Below are 24,839 nucleotides of genomic sequence, written 5' to 3' on the forward strand. Positions count from 1 at the left end.
CCTCTTCGTTCAATGGCCATAAATTCTCATCAATAAATCAAATGTGAAGCTGATCCAATATGAGGGCGCCGCGATATATGCAGCATTTTTTAACACATTTTATACGGAGTTTGTGTGAGAGTGTTTGTTGTTGGGCGAGTGTAGTGGGTGTGGGTGAGACGTGTGGCAAGTGACATGTGTCACTCAATAATAATCGCATTTGCATGGATCCACAACTGCCATGAATAGCCAAACAGAAACTTAACTAGAAGCTCTTCGGTGCCGTTTTTGAAGATCTTAGACCTAATCACGTTTTGGTTTTCCAAATGGTATGTGTTGACTTTGAGTTTGTGGGATTTATAGCTAAATATCGTACGATTAAGTATACGCATAGTTGATTGCTTAGTCTCTGAGATGCGCACATTTCTGGGTTGGATGGCCAGTGACTGCAAACCGTTAGGGGATTCATGGACTATGGATAACTTTAAGTATTTAAATTTAGAATAAACTGTTTTCGTTTCGTTACAAATTATTCAGAACTAGGTTTTTCTGAGATGATTGAAAAGTCAGTCTAAGAAAATTTAAAAGTTCTTTAGTTGCCTATAGAAGGTTCCTGTGTTTAATATTTTTAATTTTTTTTTGGTAATTATTCTTTCATACATTTCACCGACATTTTACAAAAAAAGACTCAATAATTTAAATGTACCGAAAATTATCCATATTCATAATCGCCCATTATTTGTCGTCACCTTTCGAATTAATCCAAACCTAAGCGCTTTTAATACTTACAGGTTTCCATTGGTATTTAGGAATCTTGGGGGAAGTAATATTTCAAACTAGAACCGAGATTTTGGTTTGCTTTTAGGAACCCAGTTGGCGGCCTAGAGCAGCTCCGTCTCCATTTGAGCGGCCTCCACGGTCTCCACGATGGTGGCCGTGGGTGCCGTGACCGAATCTCATGGAACGTAACGCGTGGTCAGGGCCCCATCGTCATCGTCGTCCACCCGGAGGCCGCCGCAACCGCATGGCAGCCAGTTAGCTCCTCCACTCTCTCCTCCGGTGCATCCTCCCAGATTCAGACATCGACCTTTTGGTCAAATTGCAGAGACCTGTTCCAGTTCGGCACTGGAGCGGCCCGAGTTCATCACCACAACATTCTTGGCGGCGTAGTCCGTGATGAAGCGATCACTGTTCCGCGGATGAATATTGCCCACGTCCTGGGCACAGCACCAGGGATTGCGCATGGTCAGGATACGCTTGAAGGCGTCGCGAAACTCCTTGTTGAATATCGAGTAGATGATCGGGTTGAAGGCCGAGTTCGAGTAGCCCAGCCAGGTGAGTATCTTGAAGGTCTGGCCTCCGATGCAGGTCTTGCAGAAGGCCGCCGTGATGTTGACGCAGAAGAAGGGCACCCAGCAGATGAGGAAGACGCCCATAATCACGCCCACCGTCACAGCGGCCTTGTGATCGGAGACGTGGTACGGGGAGCTGTGGTGCAGGTTGCGTACCTTGAACTTCTTCTGCTGGTTCTTGGGGCGGCGGATGCTCTTGTAGCGCTGCTTTTCGGCCACCTCACCGGGTCGGGTCACGGCCTTGATGGATTTCACATGCTTCTGGGCATAGCAATATAACCTGAATTAATATAAAGTGAACCAAAGTCATAATAAATAGAGGGTTATCCATTAAAGTTTTAACAATATAAAAGCTTAACAAAAAAATAAAGATCCGATAACAATTTTAGCTACAATACAAGCCTTTATTTAAGTTGATTCTATTTTTAAAAAATTTCAAACGATTTAATTTTCTGTATTAATCATCCTTAAACATTCTTGCACCCTTTAAACTGATTACAATGTGTCCTTTATTGTGAAAATAATTACATACTTTAACCCCATTATTCATTAGTGCTTTTGGAATAAATAGCAAAACAGCAATTATTTGGCACCTAATGAATGGCTTGCCTTGATTGCTGTCCTGTTTCTGTGGCAACCTCCGCTTGTTTTCTCGGTGGTTTTGTAGTTACTGGTTACTACTTGTAATTGATATGATAATTATTCACTCGGGCCACTTGGCATGTCAATTAGATGGGGACCGGCAACAATGGCTCTGTCCACATCAATAACTAAAGGAAACACACTGTGTATACGCAATGTCTGACTATCATATCCAATCTTCCACTTGAGTTGCTCTCGAAGCTGCTTCCTATTCTGTGTATCCTGTCTCCTAGCTCCTGGCTAACAAATAAACAAGCATATGTGTCTGTCCAAGGACTAGCTGGGTGTTTGCTTGTGGGCCACATAAAAAGGATAACAGGAGAGAAGCCTGGCTAGGCACAAATTATGACGATAAAAGTATATTTATTCTGTAATTTAACCGAAATTTGATAGAAAATTCCAATGCTAACCAACGGGGGATCCATTTGATGAGAGCAGTGGGAGTGGCAAGAAGCGACGGCTGAGGAATTGGAGGTCCTGGCCATTGGCTGCAAATCTCGTTAAGCTAAAATGGCAACGTGCCGCTGGCCGTAACGTTGATGAGCAGCTATCGCTGTATAGTATTTGTATCTGTAAATGTATCAGTGTATCTGTGTGCCCGTGTCCTTGTCTAGTCCTTTCGCACACGCCCAAGTCTTTTGCCAGTATCCTGGGGATTACTTAGACGGACACTAATGCGTACGCTTATTTGTTCAACCCAAAACCCCTTGCCCACATTTATTTTCCCCGTCAACCAGAAGTTCTCCTCGTTTTCCTTTCTCGTGCCTGCAGGCCATCAGGAGCGCAAGTCCTTGCGGCATTTTTCTGATATATTCAGCATTTTAGCATTGCGATAGCAGCCAACTTCGTCAGTTTTTACAACATTTTATTATTTACTTTTTACTACTTCAGGCTCGGTTGCCTCGTTGTTTTGTTTGTTGGTTTTTTGCGTATTTTTTATGCCCTTGCCGAGGTTATTACAAATGCGGAAAGACTTTGCCTTCACACGGAAAAACTCATTTCCTTTCACTAAAGCCACCTCTTTGAAGTAAAATTTTCGTATGTGTAAGCCAATTTTTAATTTAAGTCTAGCAGGCAGGTTTTTCAGAGGCCATTCTGAATAGCACATCCTAGAATTTATCTTTCTATGAAAAATATGCTATTTAAACTTTGTTTTAAATACTGGATATACTAAGACTACACATGTTAAAATGTTATTATAATATTTTTGAAAACCTGAAATCCTCTCTTTAATAAATACATTTTTTTCCAGCTTCCAAACACCTCCACAAATAATACAAAAAGTTCAACATATTCATAAAATGTGTACTTTCCGTGTGGAAAGAGTATACAAACTTTCTAAGGTTAAACAAAAAATATGCATTCATTTGGCTTTTTGTGATCTGTTTTTTTGTAAGCTCATAAAAGTGTTTGAGTTCTTTCTTTGTTTTCATTTGAAGAGATTTTAGCAAAAGTTTTGTACAGAAAGTTTAGTTTTGTTTCTTGTTGCCGTGGGCTATTTGTATCTACATAATTGCAGCTGAAGGCGTCTGGAAATATCTTTCTTTATGCATTTCATGTTTTATGCACGGCAAACTTTGGCTGAAATCTGAGATCTGAAAAAGCCCCCACCGAGACGGCAAACCCATTTCAGGCAGTTCCGCTTTGACTTACCGACAGTAGATGCCAATCATGACCACACAAGGGAAGTAGAAACTGATACAGCTGGACACGACGGCGTAGGTGGGCGTGAGGTCCAGGGCGCATGTAGGATACTTTTTGCCGTTGTCCTCGAAAATCAGCGGCTGGTCGGGCCGATGGATGCCCAAGGATATGGGCACAAACGAGACGAACGCGGCCAGCAGCCAAATGGCGGCAATGGTGATGACAGCCACGCGTCGTGTCACCCAGCGGCCGTATCTGCAAAAAGAGAGTTGGTTACAATCAGGGGTTAAAAGGGGCTTGAACGGGGGGCTAAGTTGAGGCAGGGATGGGTAGTAAAGTAGGGGCCTGCGAAAGGGTTGCACCAATTTGTGGCAAAGGAAGCGGAAATACACGCGCCACGCTTTCCACTTCTCGGCCTCGCATGTTGTAGATCCTGCTGCTGCTCCTGGCGTTTGTCTTTTTGTCCTTTTGCCCTTGTGGTAGCCGACAAAAGGGCGAAAACACACACCAAAACTACACTCGCCAAACTTCTGCTTGACATTCCAACCAAATTTGACCCTTTTACTAATTAAAGCCCTAACTTTTCGCATATTAGACGAGTTGTGTCCTAAAATTCTTTCATGGGTAGTTGGATGTATTCCAAAAATTCTAAACTCTGAGTAAAAAGGTGGATAAGCATTCCAAGCTTTAGTTTTTGAACTCTAGTTGAATTTAAAGAGCAAGATTTATTATCCAAACTGCAGAATAAAACATAAAATTGTTCAATTGCGTACTTGTTTTGCTGAATAATTTAGGTCTTTGTTTACATTGAGCTGGGTGCTTGTTAATTTTTTGCTGAATAATTTAAGCTTTTTTTTGTTGTTTTGAGTGGAAAGTACCAGGAGCAACACGTGGGCGGAGGCGTGTTCGCTTGGAACACGAACACGGCAGCGTGTTCTGATTGTGGCTTTGCATGTAGTTGACAATCCCTCAGCGGCCAAGCATCGCCATTAGACAACATCATTTTCGGGTGTGCGCGACAAGTGTTGGGCCTGCCCAGAGCCGGTCGCAGGATTCACAAAAACCAGAGCCATGGCTGCGGACCAGGTGGTCTCGGGTCAGTCCGCATGTCATTAATTACCAGGACTGGATGTGGGTTAGGCGACAAATCGCCCTAACCCGAGAACAAAACCACACACACAGCCAAGTGGGCGAATGGCATATGCAAATCATCGCCGAAGACGGTCTCCTTTTTTCAAGCATTTCGATTCCGATTTTACGGCAGGAAATGAACAGTCTGCAGCAATTGCAAAAACCAAAACCAAAAACCGAAACCGAAATACCCAAGTCGCTATGCCGGGTGAGAGCTTTCGGTTTTAGGATCCGGATCCGGGTCTGGCACCATATGCCGCATCATTTTGGCTTGTGCAGGAAATCAAACAGAATAATTCAATTTCAATACAAAGACGCACTAACACACACTGCCGCATTCGCACCCACACGGGCAGTGGCCCTCAAGGATGGCACGGCTGGAAGGAAGACGAAACGACGACAAAGCGGAAACGGAAGTTTATGTAATTGTATTCACATACAAATTCAATTTCGTTTTCGGCACGAAAATTGATTTCCATGTGACGAAAGCCCGCAGTTCATGTCCTTCATTCCGTCTTGTTCCCTTACTATCTTCATTCCACTCAGCCATCATCGCTGAATCTCACCTGTTACACAGTAAAAAATATATATGTATATTCTCTTGAAGTGTTTAAAATGAATAAGTTAGTCAAAGGATTTTAAATAGGAGCTACCTTAAGTAGACCTATTTATTTCTCCGTCAAACTCTTTAATTCAATCTTTATTTTAAATGTGAACCTTACTTTTTTTGCGGATTGCGGCAAGAACTAATTCTGTATCTTAGACTGAAGCGGCTGTGGAAGCGCTTTGAAATATGCACATAAACCTGCAGCCATTAGGTGACACACTGGGAGTAAAGGAGGCAATCAGGCATCGATGGGCTAATTGAAATCGTGTGTGAGAACCTGCCAGAGTGTGTATGGGTGGGTGCCAGGAGCAGGTTGCTCCGAGCAAAGGACATTTGCATTTAACGCTGGTGCTTGACTGGCTGCGTGGCATGCGGTGGCTTTGTGTGTTGTCCCACATGCACTCAAGAAATTACCGCAAGGCACGCACAATGATCCTTCCTCTTGCTTCCCAGAGCACCCACCTCCACCTCCACCCTTTTCCCTTTCTTTATTTTCCTTTCTTGTCCTCCTGTGGCTCCACTCCTGGCTTTTGTGTCATTTGCATAGTTTGAGGCGCTTCGCTTACTTATTTTTCCAGGTCCTGCCACGTCAGCTTGCCAGCCGCTTGTTTGCCTTTGTTTTGGTATGGTAACTTTGATGGCTCTTTATGAGTGTTTTCGTTACTGTCATTTCCAGCACGTGCTCACAACACCGTTTTATAAAAATTTTAAATAATTCGCGATTGTTTTCAAAACCTATTAATATTAAATATCAATACTTTAAGACATTCCACGGTGTTTTATAGCCACAGTTAAATATGAAAAGGCTATTATCTATTCGTTTCTAGCATAAAAAGCGTCTTTTTGCCATTATTTTTCAATTTTGGGTACAATAAATATATCTCGGACGATCCCTTTTTTCTATTTCAGAGTTCAGGAAAACATGGCTCCAAAAACCACGACCAAGACAACACGAAAAATACAATTACAGAAAGTTCCCAAGTGCGTCATTGTAGCTGGAACAGGTTTTGCGGTGTTCGTTTAAGTGTTTTTGCCTTTGGTTTTTCATTTTTGGGCTAAAATATACCGCGCCAAACCCCAAAAAGCCCCAAAACCCCCTCTTACATATATTTTCCAGCCCTTTTCTCTGTCGCCTGCGGCAAACTTTCATTGTTCTTTCAGTTTTTATTGCAGTTTAAAATGAATTTCACATATGTGCCTGACAGTTACGATGATGACAGGCGCCAAAGTCAACGAACAACGACAACGAGCTGAATGCGACAACGAAAAAAAAATCAAAGGAACAACAACCACTTGGCAGCATCAACTTGTCGCACAAAATACGCAAAATTTCTTATTTTAATCATTTTTGCTGTTGAGGAAGATACAAAAAAAAAGCCGAGGAGACAGCCGCTTCATTTTCACTTTGTCTGAGACTAATTAAATTTGCACGCGCTTTTTATCCAAATTGTTTTTGCCAATTTCCCGGCAAGGAAAATCCTGGCGAGCGCAATTAAATTAAACGCCTGCAATTATTCTAAAACGCTAAGAAAATACACCGAATCAGCGTTTCTTGCGTTCTGTCTGGAATGAGACAGGTCCTAGATGAATGGTTCTGTAGATGTTGGAGCAGTGTTGGGGCGTGGCACTGGCATCCTAATGAGAAGATGGCGCGTGAACTTTGCCGGGGAATGCGTCGCAGCCTCCTCCACTTTGACATGCAAATAAATCAGATTTACATAAAGAGGGAGCACGAGCCCGGAGTCGGACCAAGGATGGTAATGTTTAATGCTAGACACATCCCTCTGGGATACCAGTTACCATTTCTCAGACACAAAAGGTGGAAACTGTGCGTTGCGCCAAGGGCTTGTGCAGTTTCTATACATTGGGAAAAATTATGAATACTTCTTAAATATTTCTTAACTAACTAGTAAAATAACATTATCTGTATATCACTTTTTTTCAGTGCACTTTCGAGCTGCCTTAAGCTGGGCTACTTCAGATTCGCATTCGCATTCAGAGTGAGTGGTGCGAGCGACGTCTTGACATTTGAAGTGTAAAATGTCTCGGGTTCCTGCACAGAGCTGTAATACCACCAGGTCGTGGGTGGAACTTTGGATTCGGCCCCGGGTGCAAATGCAAACGAATTCAGGTGGCTAAACTCAATTTCGGGCCGCGTACTGAGCTTGTCCAGCGGCGCCGCTGTGTCTGAGTGCCTATGCAAATGTCATTAACCCAGGGGCTAAGACTAATATTGGAGAATATTTGGCCACCTTAATCAGCCTTTGAATTGCAATTTTGATTGAGGTTTCATTTCTGTATTGAAACACAAATTTGACCAATGTAAATGTTTACTCAGCCTCAGTATGTTTACAGATACCTGATAAATTTTCAGATTGCAAAAGAAAGAGGCTCTCTTGAAGCAGTTTTAAAGGCTTAGGGGTTATATACAGTTGTACCGCGCAAAAATATGGATTTTTATCGATTTTTTTTTGACACCATAAAAAATATTTATGAAAAATGTTTTACCGACGTTGTTTAGTACATGTTTCTGGGTACTTAATTAAATTTTTTCATAAAAAAATATTACATAACAAAAATGTTATAGCCGAATTCCCGGATCGTCTTTTTTCGATGGTGTCTTGCGGTGGACATGATTTCTCGAAAACGGTTCTTCCGAAACCCAAAATTCAAAAAAGTTTAGTTAGTATATTGTATTGTCTAGGCCGTGAACGAGGGATTTTTAAAAATTTTGATAAAAAAAAAAATGGCGACGTTTTTAACAAAAAATGTACTTTTTCAACGTATAAGATTTTCGTTTTTTGTGCTTTAAAAAAGGAGTTTTCAAACAAATTGAAAATCCCTCGTTCACGGACTAGCTAATATCATAATAAATAAGTGGTCAAAATTTGGTGTTGATCGGATTAGTAGTTTTTTAGTAATCGTGTCCACCGCAAAGGTAATTTCCCAAAAAAAAGATTCTGAGATAATCGCGTTTAAAGTTTCAAGTTTGTTCAAGTTTTATATGCAGATAGTGCGCTACAAATAGCTACAGCTTCGGTTCCAATGCTGCGATCGTTATGAATTTTTGTGAGTGTATTCCCAATAGAATATATTTAAAGAATATGCAATAAAAAAAAAAATCGATTTTTTCATATATTACAACTGTATATAACCCCTTAAACACCTGAAGTTTATTTGCCGCTCATTTAGTTTCCCATTTTTAAATAAACTTAATCTTGTGGAATAAAATGTGCAGATCAATCTAGCAATTTATGTCATTTCACCCATCATCAAACATCTGATGTCAGTCATGGAAATGCCAGTCAGTCCTTTTTTTCGCATCAAACTAAACTTTCTCTCTTGCTTAATTTCACTTTCAATTCCATCCATCTGCAACTGACTCGCCCCTCTCTCTGCCAAAAGGACAAACTGAATTCTGAATCAGGAGCAGGAAGAAATGCTCCATGAAAATTGTCATTTGGCCAGCCCGTGCCACATCCATCCGACCCCTGGCCTGAGCTCATTTAAATCCTTTTGCCGTGGCATACAAAATTTGCAATCTGAATTTTCAGCTCGCTTCAGCATCAAGTTGCCACATCAATGAAGCGTTATATGCTCGCCAACTCGTTACGTGAACCCGGCTACACAAAAGATACATAGATGGATGGATAGATGGATTGGTGGATAGACGGCAGAATGGTTGGGTGGTTGGATGGGTTGGGAAGGAGAAAAATAAAGAGGGAAATAGGGGAAATGCGAGGGGCACACCAATACAAATGTCGTCTAGCATTTTTCATAAGCGAATAAGCTACCCCAGGTGGCACCAACAACGCTGCCGGGGTTGAGCAGTTCAGCTGCGGCAAAAAAAAAATATATATTTTTCTACTTTTGGCTTTTGGCTGAAAATAGCATCAAAGGATTTATTATGGCTCTTTCATGACACGGCGCTGTGGGTTAGTCGCATTCGCAGCGAGTTCAGAGTGGGGAACTGGAAACTGTCTCGATTTGCTTTAGTTGCTCCCTTATGCCCCCGAAAGCTCGGCCCTGTTTCATATAAAATAGAAAACAAAAAACCCCCCACTGTCGAAAAAAAGAATCCCGCAATCATTTCGTTAGGTTGCTCCCACTGAGCCAAATAGCCTCACAGCGCCTGTCAGCGACTTGACCAACGTCATTTTTAACAAAAATCTACAGTACACACACTCGGGAGGAAAAAAAATAAAAAACCGTTTTTACATTGCGAAAAAAATGTCCTATCGAAAATGTAAAAATATTTTTAGAATCATAATTAATCAAGATTGATGGTTGAAATCATTACTTTTGTTTGCTATTCCCCTTTTTTTAATGAGAACTTGTTTTGGCTTAGATATTTCAAATATTTTTAAAATATATTTTTTTTTCTGTGCCCAGCCACCCACACATACCCACATATGAAGAAATTCTCCTGGTTGCTGACACATAATAAATTTCAGCGTTTGTTCTTGGCCACAAATGTAATATTCCTATGCCAAAAAATGTTTGTTGGCTTGCACTTGTGTGGCCTGAGCACTTTGGTGACATTGTTGAAAATTTAATTAACACACAATTGTTGTGGTCCAGCCGAAAGTGGAACAAAAGTCTGGGATCGTGGGACCAGATAAACTAGTTTCAAGTTTACCGAGCTGACTTTCGACTGACTGCCTTTGTGCGAATAGCTCTCTAGCCACTGGAAATCAATTTCAACTGCTGACTACAAAGCATGCTAACATGGCTGACTGGCAGCATTTTGGGGTACGACGACAGCAGGACAAGCTCATTGTCATTGTCCTAGCTGGAGACACACACACACACACTCTCACACGAACACTTGAGCACACAATACAGACAGGGACAACAGCCACCTGAGGCAGCAGAATTTGATTGTCTCCGGGGCTTCCTGCCAGGACAGGACGGGGCAGAGCAGGATACGGCCGTATAGCGCAGCTGGAGGAACGTGACGGATATATAAGGTAGATTGAACTGATATAATGGAGCTTTTGGGTAACGCTCATCCAGCTGATAGATGAAGTCATTTTTGGCGGGGGTGCGAAGTGTTTATCAGGTGGCCAAGGTTAAAATTTTGTAGCCATCAAATTACTTAAAGAGTGTACCATAATCATTGCTTAAAGTCTCCAAAATCTTAAATAGAATATAAGTTTAATGATGAACTTGTACCACTTTCACCAGCTGGTAATGACACTTCTTTGGAAACTTTTTCAGGCTCTGACCCATACTAAGTGACTCAACATAACTTGGTTTGGACCAGAGAACCACAGCTTTCAGCTGTTGTGATCCAAAAGTGCTTAGCCAAGTGAAGATGAAGTCGCGAGGCGCCAGTGAAGGGGAAAAAAACTGGCTCGTAATGCGCCATAAATCTGTTACTAATGAAACAATTATGAGCTGCGATTAATGAGCCCCACTGCCATAAACAAGTGGCAGTCGAGTGGCACACCATTGGGGGGAAAACAAGCCGGAGAATGGAATGGCGAGGCAGACAGTGGTGCCACAAAAACGTGACAGGCATTACAACGCGGCGTATGAGTAACGTGCATACAAAGCACCTGCAATGGCCTGACATTAATGAATCGATAGGTGAACCCTCACGGCAAGGACAATTAGTTTGACAGCGCATATGGATTGGATAATTTATGCATGTGACACATCCTGACAATCACTCACCTGAGCGGATCCTTGATGTGGATGTAGCGGTCCATGGAGATGGCGCAGAGATTGAGAATTGAAGCCGTCGAGCACATGACATCAAAGGCCACCCAGGTATCACAAAATTGTGCTCCAAAGATCCAATATCCTGCGGGAGATACGAGATGGGGGAAAAATATTCGTGAGTAAGGTGAAAATCAGTGGACTCAGACGAGTCTTTGATTGCTTGTTAAAAATGCTTAATAGCTACTCGACTTTCTGCCTGTGTCCTGGACATGACGGAAATTGCCATGTTGCGGCCGGACGGAAAAAAGTTGTTTCATTTGCACGGCAAAGTGCAGCCGGAAAACGAGGCGGAGGGAACCGGACGGAGACTAAAAGGCAGCCGTTGTATGACAGCAGCCAGATTCTTGTTTTATTTATTCATGACGCAAATTGAGTTTAAATGATTTCATAAATTCATTTCCGTTTCCTGGCCCGCACACATATGCAAGTCTCCTTTCGGGCCGAGAGCCATTTAAATTTCATTTCGCTGGCCCAAAGTAAAACAAATAAATTATTTTCAGAGGCTTGTAGATTCCACAAGTGCGTCGCAATTGCAGAGACCCAGACTCGATTGATGTCCCGTGCGTGACCAGAAACGGATGTCCTTTGGTGCTCGGGGTCAGAGAGGAAACAAACTCACTGATACGCACATTTGAGCTCGTTCTATGCACTGAATTCAATAACAGATTTTCCAAATAAAAAGGTTATTTATTTGTGGTGTTCGTGGCTTTGGGGAGATGGCGTAGGTCGTGTGGGCGATAAGAATATGCATATCATGCTCGTTACCGCTTTCATGCCAGTTAATCAAGCGTACCGCAGGATACGGCTCTTAAATGCCACAGGAAGTACCAACGCAACTGGTCAAAGCAAATCCCGACCAATTCGACCCGGCTCAGGCTTCAGGATATCGGAAAATCAAAAGGGGACTATCAGGATATCAAAAATCATCGGCAATGACTCAAACTTCCTAAAGTTTATAAATAGGCCCACAACCAATTTCATTGGCTTTAAGTCAGATGTCGTTTCATTCAAAAATATTAAATAAATTGTAGATATTTTTCATTCCAAAAAACAAGTTAGCATTTAACTGAAAACTCCCAAGAATTTTCAACCTGGCAACTGTCAATGGTCTTTCCATAACTCCTCTTGTCAAATACTTTCAACGGCTTTGTACGAGCTCGTATGCGGATTGCATTAGATTTGCAAATGGTTTTTGAAATACCGAATTTGCACTCAGAGCTCTTTTTTCCCTCTTTTCCATCAAAATCGAGAGCAGCTTTGACTTCAGCTTTGGCTCGAAAGAATGCAGAGCATTTGGCCAAATGCTCATGGTCCCGAAAAAAGCAATTTGGAAAGATGAAAGTGTATGAGCATGTATTGAAGTCAGCAAATAATTCATTCCGCTTTTAATGCACACATTTTTGTTCCACAGTCTATGTGGAAAAAATAATTCTAAATAAATAAAACATACTACTCATTCATTTTTTTATTTTACCAAGTAATAAGCCATAAGAAAATTATTATTAATAATGAATTAAAAATGTATTTTAAAACATAATTAAAAATTTAAAAATAAAGATAGATTCTGCTCTATTATTTTGAGCCCCGCTGTCTAAGCCTACTCTTATGAATTTCTTTTGGCCAAAAAGTGTACTATATGCTGCTATATGTTTTTGTGATTCCTCCGGCTGGCAGCATCTGTCGATTCTCGACGCTTCCCGGCTTACTCCGCTTGCTGTTTGAGTTTGTCCAATTGCGTACGATGTTTATTTGCTGATTTGCCTGTCTTCGAGCGTGCTAAATGTTGCCTTGGCGAAAATAATTTGCCTCCGTGTGGGTGTTGGTCTGTTGACGGCCCCTAAGGCATCTGTTTGTCTTGGAGCAGCTGAGCATTTTTATTTATTTTTTCACACTTTTGCTTACGCGGCAGCACTCGGCTCCTCCGAGTGCCAAAGTCGTTTATTATTTTCACACACACTCGCGTGGCGAGGCGAAAGGGAGTGGGTGTTTGGATGCCTGTAACATACATGTGTCATCCCATCCTACTCCCCCCATCTTATCCGAAGGCATCGCTTCGGATTCCGCTCACATTTTCAGTCTCGCATGACAGGCTCGCAGTTTTCCTTTGGCTTTTTTTTCTGTTTGTTGTTTATGATTTTCCACTTTTTTTCTTACGCACATTGATGTCAGCTGCATGTTTCCTGAACCGGAACACGTTGTTAGCTCCCCGTTGAAAACTTTGGCCCGGCTTTCGCCTAATTTGCCTCTTATTTACTTAGCCACCAAACAGCTCCGCCGTCAAGTTTCCATCTCGAGTTTTCCTTCCGGCGGTGCACCGCGCGGTGGCATTAATATGTGGAATGCACCACTCATAAATGGGGCGAGGACTGCCATCCGGCTGGCAAGAGCCTCAGTTGCACAAGGACATCTTGTTGAAAATGTGGCAGGAGTCGGGCAGGATAACTCGAGGAATAAGTGCCTCTGCCTCGCTCGGAATGGCTAATGGAAAATAATCAGAATGTGTGGCTGCACACGGGATCTGCATGTTAGACGTACAGCTGAAATAAAATGAAATTCCTGTTTGGCTGACTATAACCATTTGTCCAACTAGATGGTAGAGAGGGTTGCTTAGAGAATTTTGAAGATGGAATTAAAGTCCAGAACCTAGACTATCTAAATTATACTAGATGGCAGAAAAAAAATATATTTTCATATCATTTATACCAAGCGAGAACCTCTAAGTCCACCCTCGCTTTTCACTCCGGACCCAGGAAGTCTTGTGCAGTCACAATGGCCGTCACTGGAGTGGCACGGAATCCGGGAACTCGAGATTCCGGAGAACTCTGCCAGCTCGTGCATGGACTTGTGCAGCTGACACTTTAAAAGGCATTGACAAAGCCATTTTAAATCCGGCTTTAAGCGCCCCCAGCTTTGTCAGATAGGCTCGAGTGCCGAGCTGGTGGTTGGATGAAAAATTCATCGATTTATGTAATTTTTTTACAGCCTTCAGCAATTTACATAAATTTCAGAGCTAGCAAATTTCAATTGCAATTTTCCATTACGCAGGCATAAAAAGGTAGACATACTTTTTAGTACTTACCCAGCAAATCGTTGACACCTGCGAACGTCATCACGAGCGAGGCCACGAACAGATCCGCAATCGCTAATGAGGCCAGGAACAGATTGCCGATGCGGCGCAGACTGCGCTCCGTGTATATGGCCAGACATACCAGGATGTTTCCGGCCACCGAGAGGAATATCAGCACCGATAGGAAGATGCCTGCGGCGAGTCCAAATCAAATATCACACCCATAATCCCACCGTCCACAGACAGACACACGCACATACACACAACAATGATCGTTTAAAGCATAGTTTTATGGGTAAACATTCGAGGCAGTGTGTTTCTGAGTGGGCTGGGTGGATGAGTGTGTGCGGGTGTAGGTGAGGGTGTAGCTTTCGGAGGGTGCGTGATGGTGTGTTTGTCACATGCAACATGCAATTTTACAGATAATTGCTGCAGTGTCCGTGAGCTGAGTGGATGCGATGCAGCGGGTTGTTATACATTCAACGACATTTACTTTACCAACAACTACAATTGACACAAGTGACAGCGGCTCCGGTTCCTCACCAACTATTGTATCCATTTCAGAGGCATTCGTCCAGCTGCTCTCATTGTAGAACGATGTCAGCTGCAATGGAACGAGAACAACAATGGATAGAGTTGTTAGTCTGTGGGTTAAGTAAGTTGCTTAAACTGAAAGACATCCACTCAGTAGATAGCAGATTCTTAAAACAACAATGTTCTGTTTTTGAATAAATATATAACTAAAGAAAAGTTTTAAGCAATTGGGGAAACCTAACTTTAAGCTCAACTCTCTTTGTCTAAAAATAAACAAAAAAATTGTAATCAAAAATGGTTTTTATCTTAGAGAAAATATTTCAATGAAATAAAAATCCTCTCAAACCTCCCAATTATGAAATCAAAAACATTAACTATTTATTTTCAAGCTATTAAAAATGATTTTCTCCCAAACTGATATATAAATAATATCCTGCAATGTGGTTAAGCCATAAACTAGTTATTCCTTTGATTTCCATTCCAAAAACTAATTACATTTTGGGAAATACTTCTCAAATTTAATTAGCTGGCATCTGCTTGGGGTTTCTGTGAAGTTTCCTTCGATCACTCTGCTTATTTTCATTTCACTGTGGCACGCACGTCTTGGCCACACAAAAAACTATCAATCATTTGTGGCATGTGCGCCAAGGAGCACAACGAGGAGCATCTATTGGAAGAGGCCAACCAAGCTGGCTGGCATTATTTATAATTAAAATTGACAAAATTTCAAGAAAATTGCCAGGGCCCGTAATGAAATTAATTTGTTTTGCTAAGCGCCACCGACCCACTCTACCATGCATCCGCATATCTATCTGTTTGTGGCAACTTTGGGTGGGAGGTTGTCTTGTGGTTTCTTCTCCCCGGGAAAGTGCGGGTGGATGAGTGTGAAAGCCAGACATGTTGGCATTCTAGTGGTTTGCCTTTGCTTTAATGGATCCAACTAAATATTTGCCCGATTGAACCAAACAAGCCAACAGCAACACCCCCCGCAAACAGACCGTCTTTAAATGAATTTATTAATTAATGCGGAAGGATAAACACATGGGAGAGAGAGCTGGAGCGCGTAGATATTGCAGTTACGCAGGCGAAGTGAACGTGTCCATGGGATATGCCCCGAAAAGGACCAAAAGCGCCTACGTCCTTTGTGCGTTATTGCCACAGGAATGTAAGCGCGCAGCCGGCAACAAATAACAGTAATGAAACCATAATAAAATCCTCAAAAGCAGACCCGAAACCGCTGACAAATGCAATTAATTAATTCAAACATGAAACGGCTGACGAAGTATAAATATTTTCACGGTTGCCAGCCTCCATGGAACTTTATTTAATTGAATTTGTTGTTCCAGCAGCTTATGCTAGTGGGTATCTCTGCCACAAGCAGCTTATTAACTTTAAATTTGCTAATTGTTTCGATCCAAATAGAAACATCATTCCCTCGACTCAAATGCAGCATACCTCTGGGCTGCGCCACAGGGCGTATACTTGTTATCACGTATACGCAGTTGAACGAGTTAATTTATTTATGTTTCGATTAGAGAAAACATTTTCACTCTTCACATTAGCTAAATGTGAAGTAAATGTTTAACTATCACCCGGGGTGGGTGATATAAACTCACTAAAGTACGATTATCTATATTGATTGCCATGCAGAGCGTGCCATGCACGACTTTAAAGTCCCTAGATAGCCGAAGACACTAAAAGGAATTTCTGGCTAGCGTGATGGGGTTGAAGCTACTGGAATTATATGAAATGAACCATGAATTGGCAATAAACAAAATTAATTGCTGCCACCCGCATTACGAGCGCCAAGTGCCGGACAATAAAAGACACTTAAGATTATAAAAATTACATGAAATGCTTTCTCGTGTCAAGTGAATTTTCATTAAAATCAGGAGCAGCTGCTGTTGCTGTGTTTGCTGCACAGATTCAGTAACGTTCACCCACATTACTGAGATGTTAATGTTTATGTTCATGCCGCTGCTTCTTTAGCGGCATCATTAAAAAGCAGTTAACAGCCCGGAAGTGAAGGAAAAGTGAGTCATCAGCAAAGGTCATAATGAATTTTCAATTTCCAGACAACGGGAAAAATAATTTTCGGTATTTAAAATTTTAGGATTTTAAAGGAGAGTTTTTCATATCGTATCATACTCTTAACATTCGCTGCTTTAGAATCTTAACGTTTTTTTTTTTAAATTTGTTAAACCTCTTTTAAATTAGATCCTCTTAAGAACCCTACCTCCCATCTTGAGAACTGTAAGCGGAAATTTAGATGCTTTCATGGAACAGCGCGCAAAGAGAAAGCATAAACAAAGCATCTGCCAAGTGTGTGCTAAAAGAAATTTCAACTGCCGGAGAAAGGGGAGAAGGCCCGAGAAAGCCAAAGAGAAGCTGTGGAGGTGGAGCAACAACTGTGACAGGAGCTACTGCATTTAATTGGCAATAAAAGTGGACAACGAATGTTGGTGGCCAAAGGCTCCTCGAAAGGCCTCGAACTGTTAGGTCAAAGCAAGAACATAAGCTCAAGTAAGGACAAAGAAAATGGCATTTCAAAGGGGGAAGGAAGGGGATTCTGAGAAAAACCAGGCTAGAATTGTGCTTGGGTACTTTGGTTTTGTTTGCAGAGTTAAATGGCACAATGCGTTGATTAAACGTCAACACATATACGTAACTAAGCACACAATATTACAGAAAGAAATTCTGGTGAAGTATTTAATTGATTTAAATTATTAAACTTTTTAGTAATAAAGTTGTAAACAAGGTTATTTAATTATAAAGTTCTCATAAAATGACAAATACTCTTATTTATGAAAATCGAATACCACAAAAATTTGTTTATGTGTAAAGTTACTTGCCTGGTTACAATAATATGGCTACACAAACCTGTTGGCAAAATAACAACAAAAGGTAAAATTGCTGCCTTACCACGTCCTGTCCAAGTGTCTGTCCTTTGTCTGGCTGCCTGGGCTGGACGACTGGGCGGAAGTAGTGTGATTTACAAGTAGAAAGCCTGCCAGACAGGCTGAATAATAAGCAAAGGGCTCACCGAGTTCCACACTTTAGAGTGTGTCATTTGAGCACTTCCGGCAACAACAATCAGCAAAACAAGAGCAACACGAACATGAACACCAACGGAAATGATAACAACAAGAATGACAACAAATTCTCGAGCCGGTGGAACAAGTGCCACATGTCCCAGGGCATAGTTGTTAATTAAATGGCCCGAACAATTAGCAGAGCAAAAAGTTTTCCACAAAAGCGTAAAACAACATAATTCCAATATGTACCAGGGAGCACTTTCCTGTCAATTATCGCATCCATTAGCCATAAAGAGGAAAATTTATGAATCAATAAGGAACAGCATTTAATTGTTTTCTCAACTTATAATTCATTCTAAAACACTTTAAATTATGCAAGTTTCAAAAGAAATTAATTTGAAATTGAATATTAAAGAAAGTTTGTTAATGCCAGAAAATTGTTTGAACATAATAAACTCCTTCTGATAGTCTTTGGCTCTCCCAATTCGATTTTCTCGTTTTTCTGGTGCAGTAATAAATTTTCAATTTCCCTGCACCTTGAACTTTGTGCGCACGACTTCGCCAGCCGGGAGTTTTGCGGCGCATTGAACCCGGCTCGGCTGGGTGGCCAAAAACCAACTTAAGTTGCTGTTTAGCATAAATTTAAATTCTTATAATAAACATGAAATGCTGTGGGCGTATCCCGGCAAGTTTGTTGGGAGGAAAGAGGATTTCGCATAGGAGCGATAATAGCGGGCCTAGACTGCTGATTTATGCGCTGAGCAAATATTTATTGTTTGCTTTTGGAAACTTTCTTGCAGAAAACTTAAAGTTTACCCAAGTTGCCGCCTCGTTATGCAATCCTTGAAAATGGGAAAATGTGGAGAATGGAAATGGAAATGCCAGATCCCAAGGTGTTGTGAGCAGATGCTAACTGCAATAACAATTGCAAAAGTCTTTACCGGCTATCTCTCATCTGTTGGCCATTGTCAGAGCCGTCAATGTGGCTCCTTGACAGTTGCCAGCACCTCCGCCAGGATCAGGATCTAGGAGACTGTCAGTCGTCAACAATGCAGCATGTGTGTTTTGCCTTCATTGTTGAAAGTTCGGCTTAATTAAACAAAGCTAAAAGTCAAGACTTCGCAGGCGGGCTGCCTGGCACATGTGCGTCTGGCTGTCAAAAGTCCTTGCATCTATATATGATAATTCCATGATAATTCCTTGCAAATTCAAATGGGTGCCTGATGGCGCGGAAAAGTGGGTGACATTAAGTGGGGATTTTCCCCACTCAAGGCGAAACAGTAAAACCAAAGTTGAGCAGCAGCTCCGCCTCAATTATGGATGAACTAATTAGATCCCTTGCCTGGCGATGATGGATAACAAGTTTATTCTCCCTGGAGCAGGGTTTTCACACTTGCGGTGAGTGGCTAGCATTTTTGGATGTGCCACAGAGACAGGACTTAACCTCAAGCCAGACACGCTCGTGTCGAATTTGTCGGCAGATAAATAATTAAAATAGCTAGGAGATGGACTTAGGGTACATAGGAGAGCTCAGGATGTGGGACACCCCTTGTTGCCTATGCACTGGAAAATTGCTATTAAAATTGTATACCAAAAAGGACGTGACCATTTTTTGGAACTTTGTTATTGATTAGAACTATTGATTTTAAACGGCATGATAAGTTGTAGGTAGTAGGTAGTGTTTCGAAAAATTCCTTTCTTAAAGCTCGGTCTTTACGATTTCATCATTATCTTAAACCCATTTCTAATTAGCCAAGCCACAGTGTTGGCCTTCGATTGTGTCTCTTCGGGATTGCAAATCAAATGTTGCAGAGTTGTTTGCCACGCAGTTGCTCTAGTTCCTGCCAATTTTCGGAGGGTCGAGTGAGGAGGACTGTTTGTGTTGGCTTCCATTCAGCAGATTGCCTTGCTGATTGGCCCGGGGTAGATTGTCAACGTAAGGATAATTAGCTGCAACAGGAGATGACTCGCTGGGAGATGCTATTCTACATGAAAGTGGGCATGACAGACTCGGGAAGGGAGAGATATCCAGGAGGAGAAGCCGGAGTAGATGCAGACGGCGGCTCTTAAGCTGATTGTAAATGCAGTCCCTATCTCCCATCACTCAATCTATCCTGCTACCCCACTTAATCTTCAGGACCCGAGCTCCTCAACTCCTCTTAAATCCATCGATTTTGTACTTTTTCCTATGGCATATCTTTTTCCTTTTCGGATTTTCCACTGAACTGGAGTGAAAAACTTGGCAAGTGAACGTTGTCAGTCACTGGCGCTCAGTTGTGTGCTTAACACAAACATCCCGTTAACTCGTACAAGTGTCGCTGGCACTCTCACACACACCACCTACACCCACACCCTCACAAGGATAAAGACACACAAACACTTTTACAAACACATATAGCATAAAGTGTAAATATAGATACATCAGTGCAACTGCACTTGTTTCAATTGAAAAGTGGTATAAAAAAGTGATGAAAAAAATGCACATAGCTTCCAATCCCCTAGATTTTACGTTGTCAGACACTTGGCTTTGGCTAAAAAAAGCTTTTTTTAATCCAGGAAATTCCTTCCCTAGTGGTCCAGTCAGTTGAAATAAATATTGCCTTTTAAAAGCTTACATTAGGTTAAAAGTGTTTTTAGTAGGTTTTCTATAGGATTACAATATATCATTTTGTAGAAAGCTAAACCACTTTCTATATATACTTGATAAACGTTAAAGAATTTCTTTCGGTGTTGAGTTGTTCCATTTCCGATTTCCAATAAAAATGTAGTCGTCTATCTATACTGTATTTTGGCAATATTTGGCAAAGTTGCACACTCGACGAGGATGATTGACATGACCCCTGGTCCTACGAATATTATATGCTCGTGGCCCCATTAAATTGACTTGTCACGAGTAATCGTTCTGCACTTTTGTGTCATTGCCGAGTCACTGATACCAGGGGCTCGACTCGTATAGGAGAACCATAAAAAATGCCAGCAAAAAGGCAGAAAAAGGACCAAACCAGCACACACACACATACCCAAGGATACACAAGGACCAAACTAGCACATAAAAGCTGGGTTTATGGTCAATCAGCAGCGAGCCTTTTTGGGTTTACCGAATCCCTTTGACTGCCCATCAAGAATCCTTAAACCCATTCACCTGGCTCTAAAAAAAAAGCACGAGAGCGAAAAAAGAGGTAAACGAAATGTAGACAACATAAAAATCACGAGTAACCAGCTATTTTATTTTCCCTACCTTTTCGCTCATTGGCAAATAGGGAAGGCAAGAAGACTGGAGGGCTGACGCGTTGGTTGGTGCAATTAAACGGCAACACCTATACAAACACATTGTGGCTCTTGTGGCCAAGATTAATGTGGAATGCCCCTGATGGCAGGTTGCATCTCCCTTTGCGAGGGTGCTGCCATGCATGCTCGTGTGGTTTCTATCTATATATATACACTCATATGTGCGATATATAGTACAACCATACACTCGTGACCCGATTCGGGAGGGAGGTCCCCAGCATACAGCTCATTTATATTGCGGCTAGCCCCGTGATTATGGCAGGCAGCTGTCACACACATTTAATTAGGCGAAATTGCTGACATTTATCCAAGTCCACTTCCCCATCTCCATTTCAGTCAGGAACGATCTAATTGAAAATTGCAGAGGAGCCCAACTAAATAAAAAGATGTGTTCACAACTTTATGAGCGGAACTCTTGGAGCATACTTTTACAAGCTCATGGATCTGGCAAAAAGCATTTCATTTAGTAGGTCTGGGATAAAAATCTAAGATCTAAGAAAAAAACGTTTTAAATTAAATACTCCTTTGATAGTAAAACTTTAAAATCTTAAAAGAGTTTCATAAACATTAATTTTATCAAAAAATAGTGAATTGGAATTCTTTAGCAATAAATTGCTGAAGTGTTTAAATTTTGAACTTTACATTTTATATTGTGTTATAACTATAACAGATTATTGATTCAAGCCTCCTACTAAACAATTACTGTTCAAAACCCAATTTCAATTGGCCGGGCTATCGATAGCTATCGAGCCACGCCCCTCGGACGCCTCGTTGCCAATTGATTTGGACAAATTGCTGGCGGAAATTTGCGCAAATTCCAGAGGCAAAACACACAAATCCATGGTGGCTGGCTGGTGGGGGGATGAGGCCAAACAATGGAACCGATTTCTGAATGGAAAGCGCAATCCGAAATCCGCAATTCGCCATCCACATGGCAGCAGCAATAACAAATAACGCTATTAATATTTTATTATTATTATTGCTATGCAAAGTCTGCGAACAATGGAAAGCCAAAGTTTTTCTCTGCGACGGCTTATGGCTAATAGAAAATGCGGAATTCCATCCAAGAACGGAAAAACACAATGAAGCAAGAAAGAAAAGACCCAAGAGGAGTAGGAGAATCGAAAGAAGAACGAACATAAACCTATTCTTTTATGCATGCACTTTTCATACGGATGGCGAAGGCAAGATTTGTCGAGTGAAGATTAATAATTCAATTAGATGGCACAACGCGGCGTATGCGTGATGCATTATGCAAATCAAAATGCAAGTGCCAGGCGAAAAGAATGAGAGGCAATTTGGTGGCGGCACACAACAACTACGCCGCCACCGAGGCCAAATGTCACTGTCAACTTGCGGTTAACTAACTGCAATTGAGATCCGGGGCTTAAGTTGTCTGGCCAAATCATCAAAAACAAAATGCATAGTAAACATGGGCAATTAGCCAAACTATATGGATGGGCGCAAATTGAACCAATTGAGTTGCGAACATAAATAACATTATCGTTGACTAAATCACAGTTTATAAATTAGTTGAAAATCTATTTATGCGGAAAATGTGTGTTGACATATACCAGAGTTTGTGCGCCTCAACGTTTGCCAAGCGACGTGATACTCATTATTTACATTCGATTGAAAGTTAAACGTGCGAACAGATGAGCACAACTTTGTCGTTCCGACCGACAAGTATTTAGATCTATATCTCCCAAGTGGAGGAGGTGTGTGTATGTGTGCTATATCCTTTCCTGCTGCTGCCACACCAAGCACGTAAATTGCTCGTTCTCCCAAAAAAAAGGAGGGAAAAAAAGATAATAACACACTCACACCAGAATGAAAAAAGGGATAAACTTTGGTTTCGGCATATACATCCTTGACGGAGTTCCTTTGCCAACATGGTTTTGAAAACAGGATTATGCATCGATGAAGGTGAAGGCACACGCCGGTGTGCGTGTTTTTGGGCCAAAGTTTCCTCATGTGCTGGCTGCTAATGAGGCTCGCATTCATTTTCATTTACCAGCTGGATGGCTAGAAGTGAAATAAATTAAAAGGAATGCCAAAGCAGGAAACTTTGCCAGCAGACAGCAGACCTTTTGTTATAATTTAAACTTTGTATTAAATATCGTGGAGTTGGTGTGTGGGTGATGAGATATGTGATAATTGTGTGTTAATCACTCACACTCCCACTTCTGCCACTTTTCCCTAAAGGCACACCATCAGTTTAAATTTAAAGGATATTTTCTTTGTTCTGTTCCCACTATCCTATCCATCCCTGCAACACTTTCGTCTTGATAATTCATTAAGCAATCTGCTATGCTTCTGGATTGCGTATACGCCCCATAAACCAACGAACCACAAAAACTATACGACAATGTTCTGGAAATATGCGAGCACGTAATAAAAATGAAATGTTCATAAAGGCCAGGCCAAGCCATGCCATCCGATCGGGAGAGACAGAGACATTGTAAATTATAGTGGCAACAACGGATACCTGTCATTACACGGAAACAAAGTTTAAAAGATTGTCCTTTTCATGGGAGAGTTTGTTGAATGGTGAAGTATTTTATTGATAATGAAATTCGAAATGTTATGGGACACTTTTATATTACATATATTGGAACAAAGAAAGACTTTACTTAAAGATGCATATTTGTATTATTTGGCTATCTTCAAGTTAGCTTAGAAAAGAGCTTTAATATCTCGAAAGAAGTCCACGATTTATGGCATCTAATTTTTCCGCAGTGCAGCGTATTTTACGAGCTGCGCCAGAGACATAAAGCCAAAGCCCAACGAATGCTTCGATGGCAGCCACATAAATACAATCGACCAGTCCTGGCCCACATTCTTGCTCCTTCCCCGGCGCTGAAAAGGAATTCACTCACCGTTGTGCCATCGTAGCCATTTGTCAGCAGTTGGATGTCGATTTCAATGTCCAGGTCCACTTTGGCGGTCGTCAGCTGCAGCGGCAGGTGATCGGCGTCCAGCAGAGTGCCATTGGCTGTGCTACTGTTGCCATTGCCATTGTGACTGATGTGGCTCGTAGTGGTGCCGGCGGGGGTGGTACTGCTGATGGCGGTTCTGGTGGTGCTGCTGCCAAGGCTGGTGCTGCCACTGACCACCGCCACGCCCGCCGTTAAAGCGAGTGCAGCAATCGCCCTCATTGCATTTGTCATTACAAGGACCGAGGATTCGTTTCGGAATCAGGTTTCAGGATTGGAAATGGTCAATAGTGAATGGAAGAGGTAGCTGGACCGGGTCACAGAATATTTTCTAGTTGCAAAATTTGTCTTCTAGTTGTTGTTGTTGTTGATTCTTCTGTTGTTTTTGTTGGCAATAAATTGCCCCGCTGCGGCAATGCAGCATTCTGCTAATAGACTGCGATTCCCGTCGATACGGAACGATGTTTCCGAGCCATGTCCAGCCATCAATCAGGCAAATTGCTGCATTAAAGTCTATTGGCTTGGCCACTCCTTGAATGATTAATTATGCGCCTTGTTAACCCACACACACTCACACACAAAGTTTCGAAAGACACGCACTCACACACAATCGCTAAACACGCACTCCCGTCAAGAATTCTCGATCGGCTCGCGGGGCCTTCAAAAACCTACCCCTGCGAATAGTATTCATATAATTTTTCGGTGTATTATGGTTTGTGTTTGCTGCCTGATGCCACTTGCCGAACCGTGCGAACTGAAGGCTGAACATCGACTGTCCGGACACGCACGACTGCCAGCCAAAGTACGGCGGGAACTCACGACCAATGCCGTGTTGTATGCAACAACTTTCGGTTCTGCCGTTGCCGGAGCCGATAATTTAATTCAACAGGATATTTC

The 24,839-nt window shown here is 41.8% G+C and overlaps 1 protein-coding gene across 1 annotated transcript; it reads right to left on the minus strand.

Annotated features, from left to right (window-relative positions):
* Window positions 1-779: 779 nt before the first annotated feature.
* On the minus strand, window positions 780-24,695 carry Dop1R1 (Dopamine 1-like receptor 1). The gene is made up of 6 exons (XM_017236805.3): window positions 23,886-24,695; window positions 14,693-14,753; window positions 14,162-14,341; window positions 11,035-11,164; window positions 3,627-3,872; window positions 780-1,611 (listed from the first exon to the last, which is right to left on the minus strand). The coding sequence occupies exons 1-6, from the start codon at window positions 24,174-24,176 to the stop codon at window positions 1,074-1,076; spliced, it is 1,446 nt and encodes a 481-aa protein (XP_017092294.2). The 5' UTR covers window positions 24,177-24,695; the 3' UTR covers window positions 780-1,073.
* Window positions 24,696-24,839: the final 144 nt, after the last annotated feature.

Source organism: Drosophila bipectinata, chromosome 3R, assembly GCF_030179905.1.
Source record: "Drosophila bipectinata strain 14024-0381.07 chromosome 3R, DbipHiC1v2, whole genome shotgun sequence".
In the NCBI taxonomy this organism is placed as follows: domain Eukaryota; kingdom Metazoa; phylum Arthropoda; class Insecta; order Diptera; family Drosophilidae; genus Drosophila; species Drosophila bipectinata.